This window comes from Anser cygnoides, chromosome 10 (genome assembly GCF_040182565.1).
Source record: "Anser cygnoides isolate HZ-2024a breed goose chromosome 10, Taihu_goose_T2T_genome, whole genome shotgun sequence".
Classification (NCBI taxonomy): domain Eukaryota; kingdom Metazoa; phylum Chordata; class Aves; order Anseriformes; family Anatidae; genus Anser; species Anser cygnoides.
Genome location: NC_089882.1, coordinates 16,474,878 through 16,487,190, shown reverse-complemented (window position 1 = coordinate 16,487,190; position 12,313 = coordinate 16,474,878). Strand labels below are relative to the sequence as shown.

General features: G+C 47.6%; 1 protein-coding gene across 1 annotated transcript in view; it reads right to left on the bottom strand.

Moving 5' to 3' along the window:
* LOC106042848 (6-phosphofructo-2-kinase/fructose-2,6-bisphosphatase 4) overlaps positions 1–9,046 on the bottom strand; it is a 49,510-nt gene extending 40,464 nt beyond the window's left edge. The window contains exon 1 of the mRNA XM_067003481.1: positions 8,900–9,046. Coding sequence (XP_066859582.1) covers positions 8,900–8,939 — 40 coding nt within the window. The 5' untranslated portion in view covers positions 8,940–9,046. The remainder of the gene's footprint in view (positions 1–8,899) is intronic.
* Positions 9,047–12,313: the final 3,267 nt, after the last annotated feature.

Genomic DNA, 12,313 nt, shown 5'->3' with positions numbered 1-12,313 from the left:
TTCCTGGATGATGACAAAGATGATGCCTTCAGAACCATCATCCTGCCTTCGGAACCATGCATCCTTTAACTCATGATTCCTCATGAGTTAAAGGACTTCTCACACAGCTTCCCACAGAGAACAGGATGAGTTCCCTCCATAGCGAGCTTAGCAAGCACAGTGAGCAAACGGGGAAGAGAGCTGTAATACCACCTTAGCAAAACGACATACATTGATTCATGCCTTCTAAAGTCAGTTTCCCAGAACTTTCAATTACGTCACCATCTTAAATGAAGATTTCCCATCTCATCAAGATTGCCAATGGTTATCTCCACAACCAAAAGTACCATCCATTTTGTTTTCCTATTCAGCCTAATATCACAGGAGTCAAACCAACAAAAATGAGGAATAGCCCACTAAGTCCTGAAAAAATGTCAAGCATCCCACATTACGAGTTCAGCAGGTTCCCCATACCATCTCCACTTGTCTTTCCATTTAGCACCTGATTCCAGATCAACTGTAATCAAGAGGACCAGATATTTTGATACACAGGCCTAGCACTTACTCCATTTCTTTTGAGAAGAAAACAGTGCATTACTGGTACCATTCACTCCATGTCCTATTTCATATCACTGCCTAAAGGGAAAAAAGTTTTAGTTCTTTTGAAGTGGACCTGCTACATCAAAGACAAGCATAGCCTTAAGGATTCAGAACTTTAAAAAGAATCTGGCCTCAACAACACACACCTATAGATGTTATTTTTATGAGTGTTTATTTTATTATTGGACTTCCTGGCTACAGTTCAAGCTACTAATGAGATTTGGGGGGGAAAAAAAAAAAAAAAACACAACATCACGCTCTACATGAGAATGAGCTACTATCAGGAGCAAGACATCTCTTCAGTGCTAATTGGGGATTAAATTTAAACAACACCCTAGTTCCCACATTGACAAAGCTGTATAAATACACACACTAGAGAGATTTCTTAAGCTGAAACAAAACAATATTCCTTAGCATACATAAGAAAAACAAAAAAATCATCTAAACAGAAAACATTGGTATAAAGTACATCAGTGAGAAAACGAGCTCATACCTATTCTAACAGGTCTGACACAAGGAGAGATCTTACAGGGCTCAGGCACTCAGAAGCCTCAGCCACACTTCTTGGCTGGAGAGAGGACTAATTCCCACACTAATTTGCATTCATTATATTTTCTTTATCATCTGCTGAAACATCATAATAGATATTCATCATGCATGCAAAACAATGATGTATCCCTTACAGCACTATTTATGTGTGGCTTGATTCCAGCATGGTTATGTGCTTTCAAAAGCATAACAACCTAGCGATCAAGAAGCAAGCACTTGCTATATAAGCGTTTTTATTGCAAGAATTCTATCAATAAAGCCTTGAACAGCTTTCTACTGAACTCATGCATTGTGTTGTATGCATATAAAACCTATCAGGCAATCAAGATAACTTGGGGGTAGATGTGTTATCAGCAGAAGGTCATGTCACCAACACAGGGACCGCATGAGAGTCCAGGGATATTCACATGCACATTACTGACGTCAGCAACAACAGCAAAATACACCTTGCTACACTGACACTCTGATCCTTGTTATCTTTACGTGAACCACTCTTGAAAGCATGGCCTTTCAGAGTAGTTTTATTATTTCTGAATGTATAAACATGTTAATTTAGATATTTTTTACATTCCAGAAGAAATAATCGCTTTATCTTAAACATGGGAAAAACCTAACACCTGGAGAAAACCACGTTGATTGGACGCCGTGGTTTTCCTGCAAGGAAGGCTAGATCGCTAATCCATTACACCTCCCATCCAAGCAGCCACCTCCCACCTTCGACTCAGAGCATGCTGAAATGAGTTCCCTGAAAAATTAGGCTAGATCCTCAAGTGATGCTCCCAGGTATGGCTTAAAACTATTTCCATCATCACAACATTAAAGCAATGTTTTAAATCTTCCTGTTATGATGCAAGATAAAGGAAAGAAGGCATCCATTATTCATGCTATCTGAGTGCAACCCAGTTTTAAGAAACCCTTTGTAGCTTACTGTACACCAGCAACTTCAAACTATTTACACGAGGGGGTGGCTGCTCCTAAGAAGAGCAGAAAGAGAACATTAAAACTGGTGGCGTTTGCACAAATTGCCCATTTGCATTCACAGGTCTAGAGGGTAACTGGAAATACAGTTTCCAAGACGGTAAGCCTGCCATAGAAAGTCGTTCCTACACATTGTTCCGGTAGTGTCCGATGTTGTTACTACAGCAACAGCACGTACAGCATTGCACAATCTCTGGACGGCGGGTGGGTGTACCCTGAAACATTTTCCTCTTCCTTGGTAGTGTGATGCAGCAGCAAGGCCGCTTCCCCCAGCTGCATCAGTTACCTGGAATCCGTGATGCAACCCAGGACAGCCAAGGCTAGAGAAGCTTGAAATATTTGAACAAGAAAACACAAACACACGCTTGCATTCACCAGCGTGTTTGTCTTTGCGCCTCTTGAAGCTACATGAAAACAACGTCTACAAAGTGGTCTGAAAGTGTACCTATCGCCTTGAACCTCTCTATTCCTTTGCGGACACATGAGCATATTAGAAAAATCTTCCCAATTCCTAGCGTTTGGGTTTGCTGTTATGAGTAAAAGTATACTTAAAAGAAGCATGAGAGAAGGATTAGCAATTTTAAATAAAAGAGAGAACCCTTCTCTAGGCTGAAAGGCTTATGAATTATGTTCACTTACAGCTAGTTTTGTATTAGGTATTTTAACATTTATTATGTATACATATCCTTTGTATACATATCCTTCATTCAGCTAGGACACGATGAATGCCACTTGTTTACAACAGCTAAAGCTGTGCTGCTAAATGTAAAAAACAGCAGGGCAAGGACAGCTGACTTCTAAGAGAAGAACTTAACACTATCTAAAACCAAACGCTATCGGCTGACTTCAGCAGTAGAATTTCTCAAGACATCCATTTAAAATAAAAACAGCTGAGAAGACTTACTATATGCATTAGGAAAGAACAGTTATATGGTGAGCTGGAAAAGGAGAAATACATTGACAATAAAGAATGTGCAGAATTTGTACGGGATTCAAGCACATGAAGTAAGCCAAAGGAATAAAAACAACCTAACAGGCTTTAGGACGAAGCTACCCATCAGATGGCAGCGTTTTAAAAGACAAGAGAGAAAGGGAACTCGTGAAGCATGGTAAGGGGCGTTGGGGTTTGAAATATCGAGTTACTACTGATGGAGAAATCAAAGAGAAAAACACCAGCAGAAAGACAGATGCTGGTCTGGACGAAGCAAACCGTCAGAGGTATAGAGTGCATCTGTGAGTCATCAGCACATAATAGAAGTTGAAGCCATGTGAATGCCTGAAATAGGGCATGGGGAGACAAGAGCAAAGCAAGGTCATGTTGTGGGAGGAGGAGGAGGAAACATGGGCTAGGGGGTGGAAAGAGTATCATAAAAGCAAAAACAACAAGACGTTAGAAGAAGCAGTGACTATGCAGAGAGGTCGGGGAGGACAAGAAAAAAACATGGCTCTTTGAACATTCTGGTTCCATCAGTAAGGTGTAAATTGGCAGAGACCAGTTTGAAAACATCTAAAGCGGACTCAGAGCAGACATTGAGTTGGAGGTTGTACAATCTCACGTTGTTAGAGGGACAGGACTTGTCCAATAGCTAGAACAAACAAACAAAAAAAGAGGTGAGTACAGTTCCAACAGAGTATAGCATTCAGCATGTATTACCGTATGGGATAAGCGGGTCACTAATGGAAAAGCCCATGGCGATGGAAACAATAGCAAACAAGTTAATGGGGCAGCAACTGGGCCTGAAGTCCTGCGCCCACACCTACAGTTACTCCTGGTTTCATGTGCATGCTGTAGGCAGCAGAGATTGGAAGGCAGGTTTTTGAAAATGAGGAATAAATCCCCCTGGAAAGGCAGCATGGAAAACTGACACTGACACAAGGAGCAAAAAAAACCTCGCAGCATACATGACGCCAGCTGCCTCTGGAACTGTTCTTGAGCTCTGTGGAAAAGGAGCATATTCATCCAAACAAAAAAACAAGAGAGCTAGAGCAAAGCTTCTCAGCAGAGTTTATAATAAAAGCAAATTTCACCTCAATTTAGCTAGCTGCAATGCTGTCATACAGTCTAAAACCTAGCACTGGAGGTGACAGAACACCGGACAGACATACCGTGATCCCAGTCACAAGCAAATCTGTGTCTTCATAGCCTCCAGGGCAGATTTCTCATTTTCTGTGTGTTTTGCAAGTACAGCTAGATGGCTTATCAGCTTCCTGAGACTAACAGGATCAATACGTAGATGAGGAAGCTTAATAAGGATAATAAAATTACAACAGCCAAAATAATCTAATTTGTGAAGTGCAGGCAGGCTAAACAACAGAAATATTACAAATAAAAACTGCTGCAAAGGCAAAACATTTACCAAACGACAGTTGCCATCATAATATTAGCAAAGAAACCTTTTTTGTTTGTATTTAAAAACAAAATCCCTCAATTCTCAATTATATTTCTAAAAAGAGCTTTGTTTCAGCACCAGTCTCTGTAGAGAAAATAAATCATAACGAATGACTGCAGAGTGGAGAAGGCCATACTCCAGCATGTACAGCATACGGGAGAGACTGGCACCACAATATGTAAATACACATCCAAAGAATTAGATTTTAATACAAATTGAAAGCAAATAGCACACGCAGCAGCAGTGGTAGCAACCTGACAAGCAGGGGACGGATGCTTCAGGTTAGGAGCACCCACGTTATTTTGTCAAAGTGCATTAGCCACAGCCTGAAAAGTAGCTCCAGAAAGAGACAACACTCGAGGAAACTGGAAAAAAAAAAAAAGGTTCCCTGTGATGTAAAGCAGAGAGGTTTGCTAGAGGAAAAGGAAACCAAGAAGCTTAGGTGCCCAAACACAATCCTGAATATTAATGTTGTTAGAAGACTTTCATGTCCCAGCATAAACAGCCTCCCTCCAGTATGTGAGTGGGGATGGGCTTGATATAATTCACTTCATGTTAGTATTCGGCTATGTAAACGGGATATGATGGTGGAGCAAAACCAAAACAGATCAAATGCAAACGCATGCACTCTCCACGTCCCATGAAACATCAGCTGTTCAGGCTCGCTTGCTCGAGCCCTGTCCCTTCAGGAATCACATGGCCAGGTCATCCATTAATTTGAACCTTTTTGGACACAGGTCTCAAAAACATTAAAATCTCCTACATTTTAGTGAAAACTGGCTACCAAGAGAAAAAAGATACCCTGCCTGCACTTCAGCCTTCCCCATCAGACACGAGACTGGCACTGGATGAGCCCAGGTCCTCAGACCTGACCCAGACCTGGGGAAGAACAAACAGTTACAGCCACAAGACCTATATCCATGGGAGACATCTCTTCCAGAACTGCTTGAATTTTACGTTTCCATACCCTAACCCCCAAGTGGAGCATTTCTCAGAGATAAAATAAAATAAAATGAAAGAGAGGGAGAGAAGAAAAAGAAAAAAAATACAGCTAGATCAATCTTCTACAAAAAATGAGGAATGACTTTGACTAACAGGAGAGCTGCTTTCCTCCACAACGAGGGCTGCCTTGGTGCTTGTTCCACTCCTCCTTCATCCCTACCAGCCTGCCTCTTGCAAGCCACCTAAATTTTTTTGATTGCAAGAGGTCATGAACCCCTGAAATCCCCCCACTGTTTTGGGGAAACTGGTTTCACACTGATAATAGAAAAACTACAAAGCTCTTCTGTTTTTCTCCCTCCTCAGCACAGAAGGTGGATGTTGCAGAGCTCCAAGCTGAAGAATATCCGTCGGGTTCCCATGAATGACAAATGTTGCTTGTTATTAACTGACAATATCGATTAGATCTCCAGGGATATATGATCATAAGAGAGGAAGAAAAAGGCACCCTTAAATCCAAATATTGTTGTGGCAGCAATAATTGTCAAAAACAACTTCAGATGAGTTAAAACAACTCAAATTTTTAATTTATGTCAAAAGAGGTGTGCGTAGCCATACGGAAGCTTTTAACTATAAATCAATCGCTACAAATATTTTGTCCCTTGCATCATTTGACATAAACTACCCATGGGCAAACTGGGTATGTCATCCAGCAGTGAGGATTTCTTGCTGTTTAAGGAAACTTTGCTGTTTATGCACCTAAATACACGCAGGATCAAACCAAGCCTCGGCAGTTTCGGTACAGACGAATCCAGCTCACAAAACTTACTGCTATCTGCAGATGGAGAAACCATCCGAGTGTGAACCCATCTCAAAAGATGCCACTCCGCAGCCTGAGCGGGGCAGGACCAGCGCGTCCGAGTGACGTGTCGCCGTCACCACGCGGCTTCGCGCCAACCCCGCAGCAATCTGAGAGCCCCCGAGCCCCGGCAGCCCAATGATCCCTGTCCTGGGGCACAACACGCACACAGCCAGCCCCAAGCCCATGGAGAAGAGAGAGGCTTGACGCTACACAGAGAGAGGAGAAAACGCACATCAGAAAAAAGAATAAGGTTGGGAAGAAGTTTGGTAGTCCACTGTCTAGTGACAAGGGGAACTAAGGGCTTCATGGCCTGTAAATAAGATAGTAACGTCCTGAATCATCTGAAAACTAATGCCACGCAGTCATTTTGGATATCTAAGTAACCAGTCGTGCTGAAATTATACCCACACGCACAGATTTAAAGCTGCAACAGGCACATTATATCCACAAGGGCAGTCACGACAAATCCATCCCATTTTATTAATAAAACATTACAAAACAACCCTCTTATCCATCACGTGGAGAAAAGTCAGTGCAATTAGGAGACTCGTCGTCTGCATTCAGGCCCTACCACAGAAGTCGCTCACTGAAAGATTTCAGGCTCATCGCAGCGCGCAGATTCAGCTCCTCAAACGTTACGGATGCCAGTGCCCCGAGGAGCCCCCCCTTCACCAGCCTCTCAAATGAGAGACGAGTTTTTTGGACATAGCAGAACCTCAAGGGCACTTCAAACACGACACACTTCATGCAAAACCAGAAACATCGCTTCTCGTCGCGGCGACACAAACTCACGGACCCACCAGGTCGGAGCGATTCTACCCAAACCACGCTGCTACACTCAGCGACTCCAAGGTTAGCACTTCACCTGGCAGCACATTAAATACGTCTGGGGATCAGTATTCATAATTAGCGTGCGATTACAATATTTAGGGCCAGGGTTTGGCAGGCACCCAAGAACAAGCCTGGTTATTAGCCAGCCCGAGCCAGCGCGGTCTCTTGGAGTGAGCCAGGCCAGCACTCCACCGGAAACTTCCCCTCCGCGCAACCAAATCACGCCAAAATAACCCCCCGGCCTCTGCAAATACCAACGCGTGTGGCTCCTTTCCACGTCCCCACTTTGAGCACCTAATAAAAATTGAATAAAACCAGGAATCCACTTAGCTTACTTAATTTCAGCTGCTAGAGTGCCCAACAAGACAGATGAGCGACTTCAGACTTCTTTATTCCCTTTTACCCCCTTGTAGGATTTAATCACTGGACCTCTTATGCTCTCAGAGAGCACAAGTCAAGCACTGTCTGCGACAAAAGGTTAGCGGACAATTATTTGACCAAAAATGGGACAAAAAAAGGCTTCTGGGGAAAACCAGAGCAGGCACAAGGAACACAGCACTTCCCATATCTGTGGCTGCTGCTTCCTCCACTGCACGTTGGGAGTTTTTGTCATCTCTGCAACATTTGCCTTGTGAACTTTTCCATGGACCTGCCCCACGCAGGGCGTGGGGACAACAAGCCTACCCTATATTCCGTACGCAAAACAATAATCAAAAATAACACACAGAGCGAGAAGGTGAGCGTACCCCACCAAGTCTTTTCCTTCAGAAAAAAAAAAAGCAGAAACCCTCCCTACAACGCCTTCCAGTGTTGAAAGTCCGATGCAGAGACAAACGGCCGGGCCAGCGTGCGGCTCGAGCCCTGAGGAAACCACACAGCCTCAGCCAGCAATCTGGGATGCAGCCGCGCTGCTCCGCCGGCAGCGAGACACCAGACACAAGCTGCACTGACCAAATCTCTGATTCAGAAGAGCAGAAGGAACGTTGATGCAATCCAATTGAGAAATAGGCTGGTGTAACCAAGCTGATTTTTTTTTTTTTTAATTAGATGGATGACACAAAACCCATAAAACTGCTAAAAGCACTTCATTTAATCCAACAACACCCTGCTGCTGGGCTGCGTTGGTAAAACTTTGCGCTTTTTCCTAACAAAATGTCCTATTTCACTCAATCCGAGCAGACCCTCCCTCCGAGTGACCTCGACCAAGCTCCCAAACAAAAACCCTCCCCGAGCAGCTCCCCGCGCAGTGCCCTCATCCTGCATAGCTATCCCTACACGAACGCCCTCATTAGATGATGGTTCAAAACGACCGGGACCTGATGTAAATGGATGCTGCTGCTTTTAATTGCAGCCGTAATTACGGGAGTGCCTCGCAGCTGAGTAAGGCCACGCGAAGCAAACTTACGGGAAGCCTCGCCGCGAGCCCCGCGCTCTCCCCCCCCGGGTGACCCCACGCGGGATCGCTCCCGCTCGGCTCGGACCGGTTCCGCCCCGCGCTGCCCGGCTGCTGCCGGACACCTGCGGAGGTTTAACTGGAAACGAGCGGGGGTTTGAAGCCCGAGCCAGGTTCTGCCCCGGCTCCCCCTCCTGCCCCGGGCTGCGGCAGAGCCCGGGAGGAGCGGGGCTCGCCCTCCGCAGCCCGGTACCCTGCGGGGGGGGGCCGGATCCCGCCGCCCCCCGCTGACCCGGGGCCGTGGCCATCGCTCTCCCCCCCCTCCAAAACCCCCCCCCGTGGGCCTCCGCCGCCCCCCAGCGCCCCCCCCGGTCCTACCTCTGCGGTGCCGGCCCTGCGGGCGGCGGCGGCCCCACATCGGCGCCGCTGCCTCCGCTCCTGCGGAGCTGCCCGCGGCTGGGCGCGGAGCGGGGGCGGGACCGGGCCGGGGCCGGGGCCGAACGGGAGCGGCCCCGGGCAGCGCCCCCCCCCCCCCCCCCCCCGCCGCCCGCCCCCGGGCAGCGCCCGCCGCGGAGGAAGGGGCAGGTGCGGGAGCGGGGAGGGCGCTCGGAGCCCCCCGCGGGGGCCGCGGCCGGGGCCGGGTGGCTCCGAGCCCCCCGCGGCGCTGGGCAGGGAGCCCGAGGGGCAGCAGCCCGGCGGGGGGGTGGGGGTGGGCAGGAGGATTTCACCTTAAGATCGAAAGGGTCGACACAGGGAACGGAATTTGTAGGGTTGGTGGTTTTTTTTTTTGGTTAAACTTCACGTGCCGTTTTATTTATTACCGCGGCAGGATGGTTTTTAGTCAATGCCTTCGTCCTCCTGCCTGGCTCCCTCCAAGAGGGCTCAAGCCATCGCTGCGTGCTGCCTGGGCGCCTGGTTCCAGGCCGACACAGGTACCGAAAGCGCCGCAACCGCCCTGGCTCTGCCTGGGAATCACCAGAGGTTTAAACCTTCAGTTACCAACGTGCAGCTTCTTAAACGTTAATCACTTACAGAGAGATGAAGTCATGTGAAAGAAAGGCTGTTTTTTTCACAAACACGGAGTGTTTACGTGCTTATCTCCAGATGATGATGCCCCCTGCAATGAGGAAGCTCAGCGCCCGAGGTCAGCACGGTGCTGGTGTCGGTGTCACTTCCCTGCTGCGTGTGTGAGGTGACTCACACCCAGCTCCTGCTGCTCCCCTGGTCCTGGGCTGTACCTAAAGAAAGCATCGACCTACTCAGAAACCCCTCTGGAAATCAGATTGTTAGGGACCGTGGGTGACTGGGGAGAAAAAAGTTGCCCTGGAATTAAAGGGGCAACCTTCTGTTCTTTGGGGGAACCCTCAAAGTAAGGTCCAGCTCCTTGTGCACCCCCTGGAGCACCGAACGGCTTCTAGGGGTGTCTCCGTGCGAGTGGTGGTCTTGGGGGGGGGCAAGCAGAGCTTCCTGCCGTGCCCACCTCCTGGGCTGCACGTCGTCCTCCCTAACTCCCTGTGAGTCCGTCTGGACTATTGACACTTCGTTTGCTTCACTGGCACGGACAAAACAGTGCAAAACACGATTTGGGGCTTGGTGTGCGACTCCTTCCAGCTTGGGGCTGCTGGCTGAAGCTGTCCGGGAGTTGCTACGTGAGAAATGTCCTCAAATTGCAACCCCCCTGGGACAGGGGCAAAGCCCCGTCTTGTCTGGTCTCTCCCCAAAACATCTTATAGTTGTGGTTTCTGGGTTTAGCAAAGTCTTTTCCCAGCATTGCCTTAAAAAAAAAATGTTAAAAAAAAAAAAGTGTAAATATATATATATATGTATGTTATTTTGGTAGGTGGTATGAAGCCACATGAGGAGCAAAGAGCCAGGCCACTGCAGCAGCCATCCTGCATATTCATCCTTCTGTCCTTGGCCTTAAAAAATGAAGGAAAAAACAGCAAAACCACACGTCTGCAAGGAATCCTCATTGCTTAACGTAGATAAAAGGGTTCAAAGTTCCCCCTTCTCCCCCCAGCCAGCGGGAAGCAGCTCAGTAACCACGCCAGGAACTTCAACTGCTCCTCTGGCAGAAGAAACGCTCCCAAGTACCAACGGCAAGGAAAGCCTGTAATCCAGCCTGGGCTGCAGCACAGCCCGTCACTGATCAAAGGGCTCCCGCATTTTCTTTCGGTGTTTTTTGTCCTCTGTCTGGCCGCCTCTCTCCTCCAGCTCCGCGGGCTGGGAAGGGCAACGTGAGCGCTCAGCGCCGCTGCTCTCCTCCCAGCGCCCGCTCCGGGCTTGTCCTCTCTTGTCCGGGCGGTGTGTGCAGCCAGCGAGGCTGGATGCGAGCTGTGCTCATGCGCTCTTAAAAGCAAAATACGGATCGACCGGGACGGGGTTTAGCTGAGGGAGTTGTTAGAAAGCTGGGGTTTCGCTCCGCACCCACGCAGTCAGCGCGTCGCGCAGGGGGACGGCTTGCTGCCTAAGCTAGGAGGGCCCGAGGGAGGTGGAGTTGGTTAGGCTGGCGTGGTTAGGAACGGATTCAAGGAACAAAAAAATCGAGATAAGCACTCACACGATTCACACCTGGGATTTTTGTCTGAGCTTGTTCTTGGATTAAACTGAGCAAGCAGGGTCATCCTTTGGACTTACTTGGTCCTGTGCCCTTCTCTGACGTTTTCACGAGTTAACTTTCTTCTGCTTTAGCGCGAGCCAGTAGCCTTTCTCTCTGGATCTCTGGATGACAGTAATTTAACGATGGTTAAACCCAGTGAGGTTTTATAACTATTTTAGCTGGCTTGTAGTCGAGTTCCTTGGTTTCAATGGAAGGTTTAAGCTGTTGGTCCTTTGTTTTTGTTAAATCTCTTGGGAATCGGGCAAATGCAGGACTGTGCTGTAGCTGGCTGAGCCAGGCAATGCAACTCCTTTTTTTTTTTTTTTCCCTTACAAAGACATTTTGCAGTCTTTACCCAGACAAACTGCAAACTCTTAGAAGTGTAAAAGGCAGAAATACCCATCGTCGAGCCAGCAACAAAAGTTTAGCGCACTGCAATTATTCATGTAACCACACTGTACCTCATTTTTCCTTTCTCTTAACTACTTCATTTGGCCAGACAGTAGGATCTGCAAAAATGACGTGGGCCTTTGTCCTGAGGCGCAGGAACACGTCAGGGTACCCCGAGGCTGGAGACTGCAGAAGTCTGGGATGCTGAATCTTATCAATTCTCCCCTCGCCCAGACCCCAGGCGCTCGCCTGGCCTTTCTCGGGCTCCGTGGCAGGGGCCGCCTCGTTACGTGCATTGCTGGCGTGTTTGCCTGGCTATTTTTGTGCTCCTCGCTTACTGTACGTGCAGCTGCAGCCAAGTGCTGCGTCTCTATCAGGGACAGCTGAGATTTTCCATAACCTTTGACTAAGAAATAGCCGCATCTTTAATCGTGGCCCCTCTGCACAACAAGTAGCACGTGAGATTACATAAATATTACTGCATTAAACACGTTTTTGGCACGTCGCTTGCTTCGATGTTGCACTCCTTTCCAATAGTGGCTGTGAAGAAGAGGGAATAAATGGCACATTCATACCATGGGAAAAATTAATAGTCTGATGTATTCTCTGTGTCGCTTAGGGATTACTCACTGATTAATCTCCTTGTTATTTTAAACCTTTATATGGATTTACCTAGCAAGAACCCGGACTGAGGCACCCTTAGGAGGGAATCCCCCTGTTCTGTGATGTTGGCAGGTGTTTCCATATCAGCCTGCATATGAAGAAATAGTTTCTTCTTGCTCAGAAAGCACAGATGGGGGTTA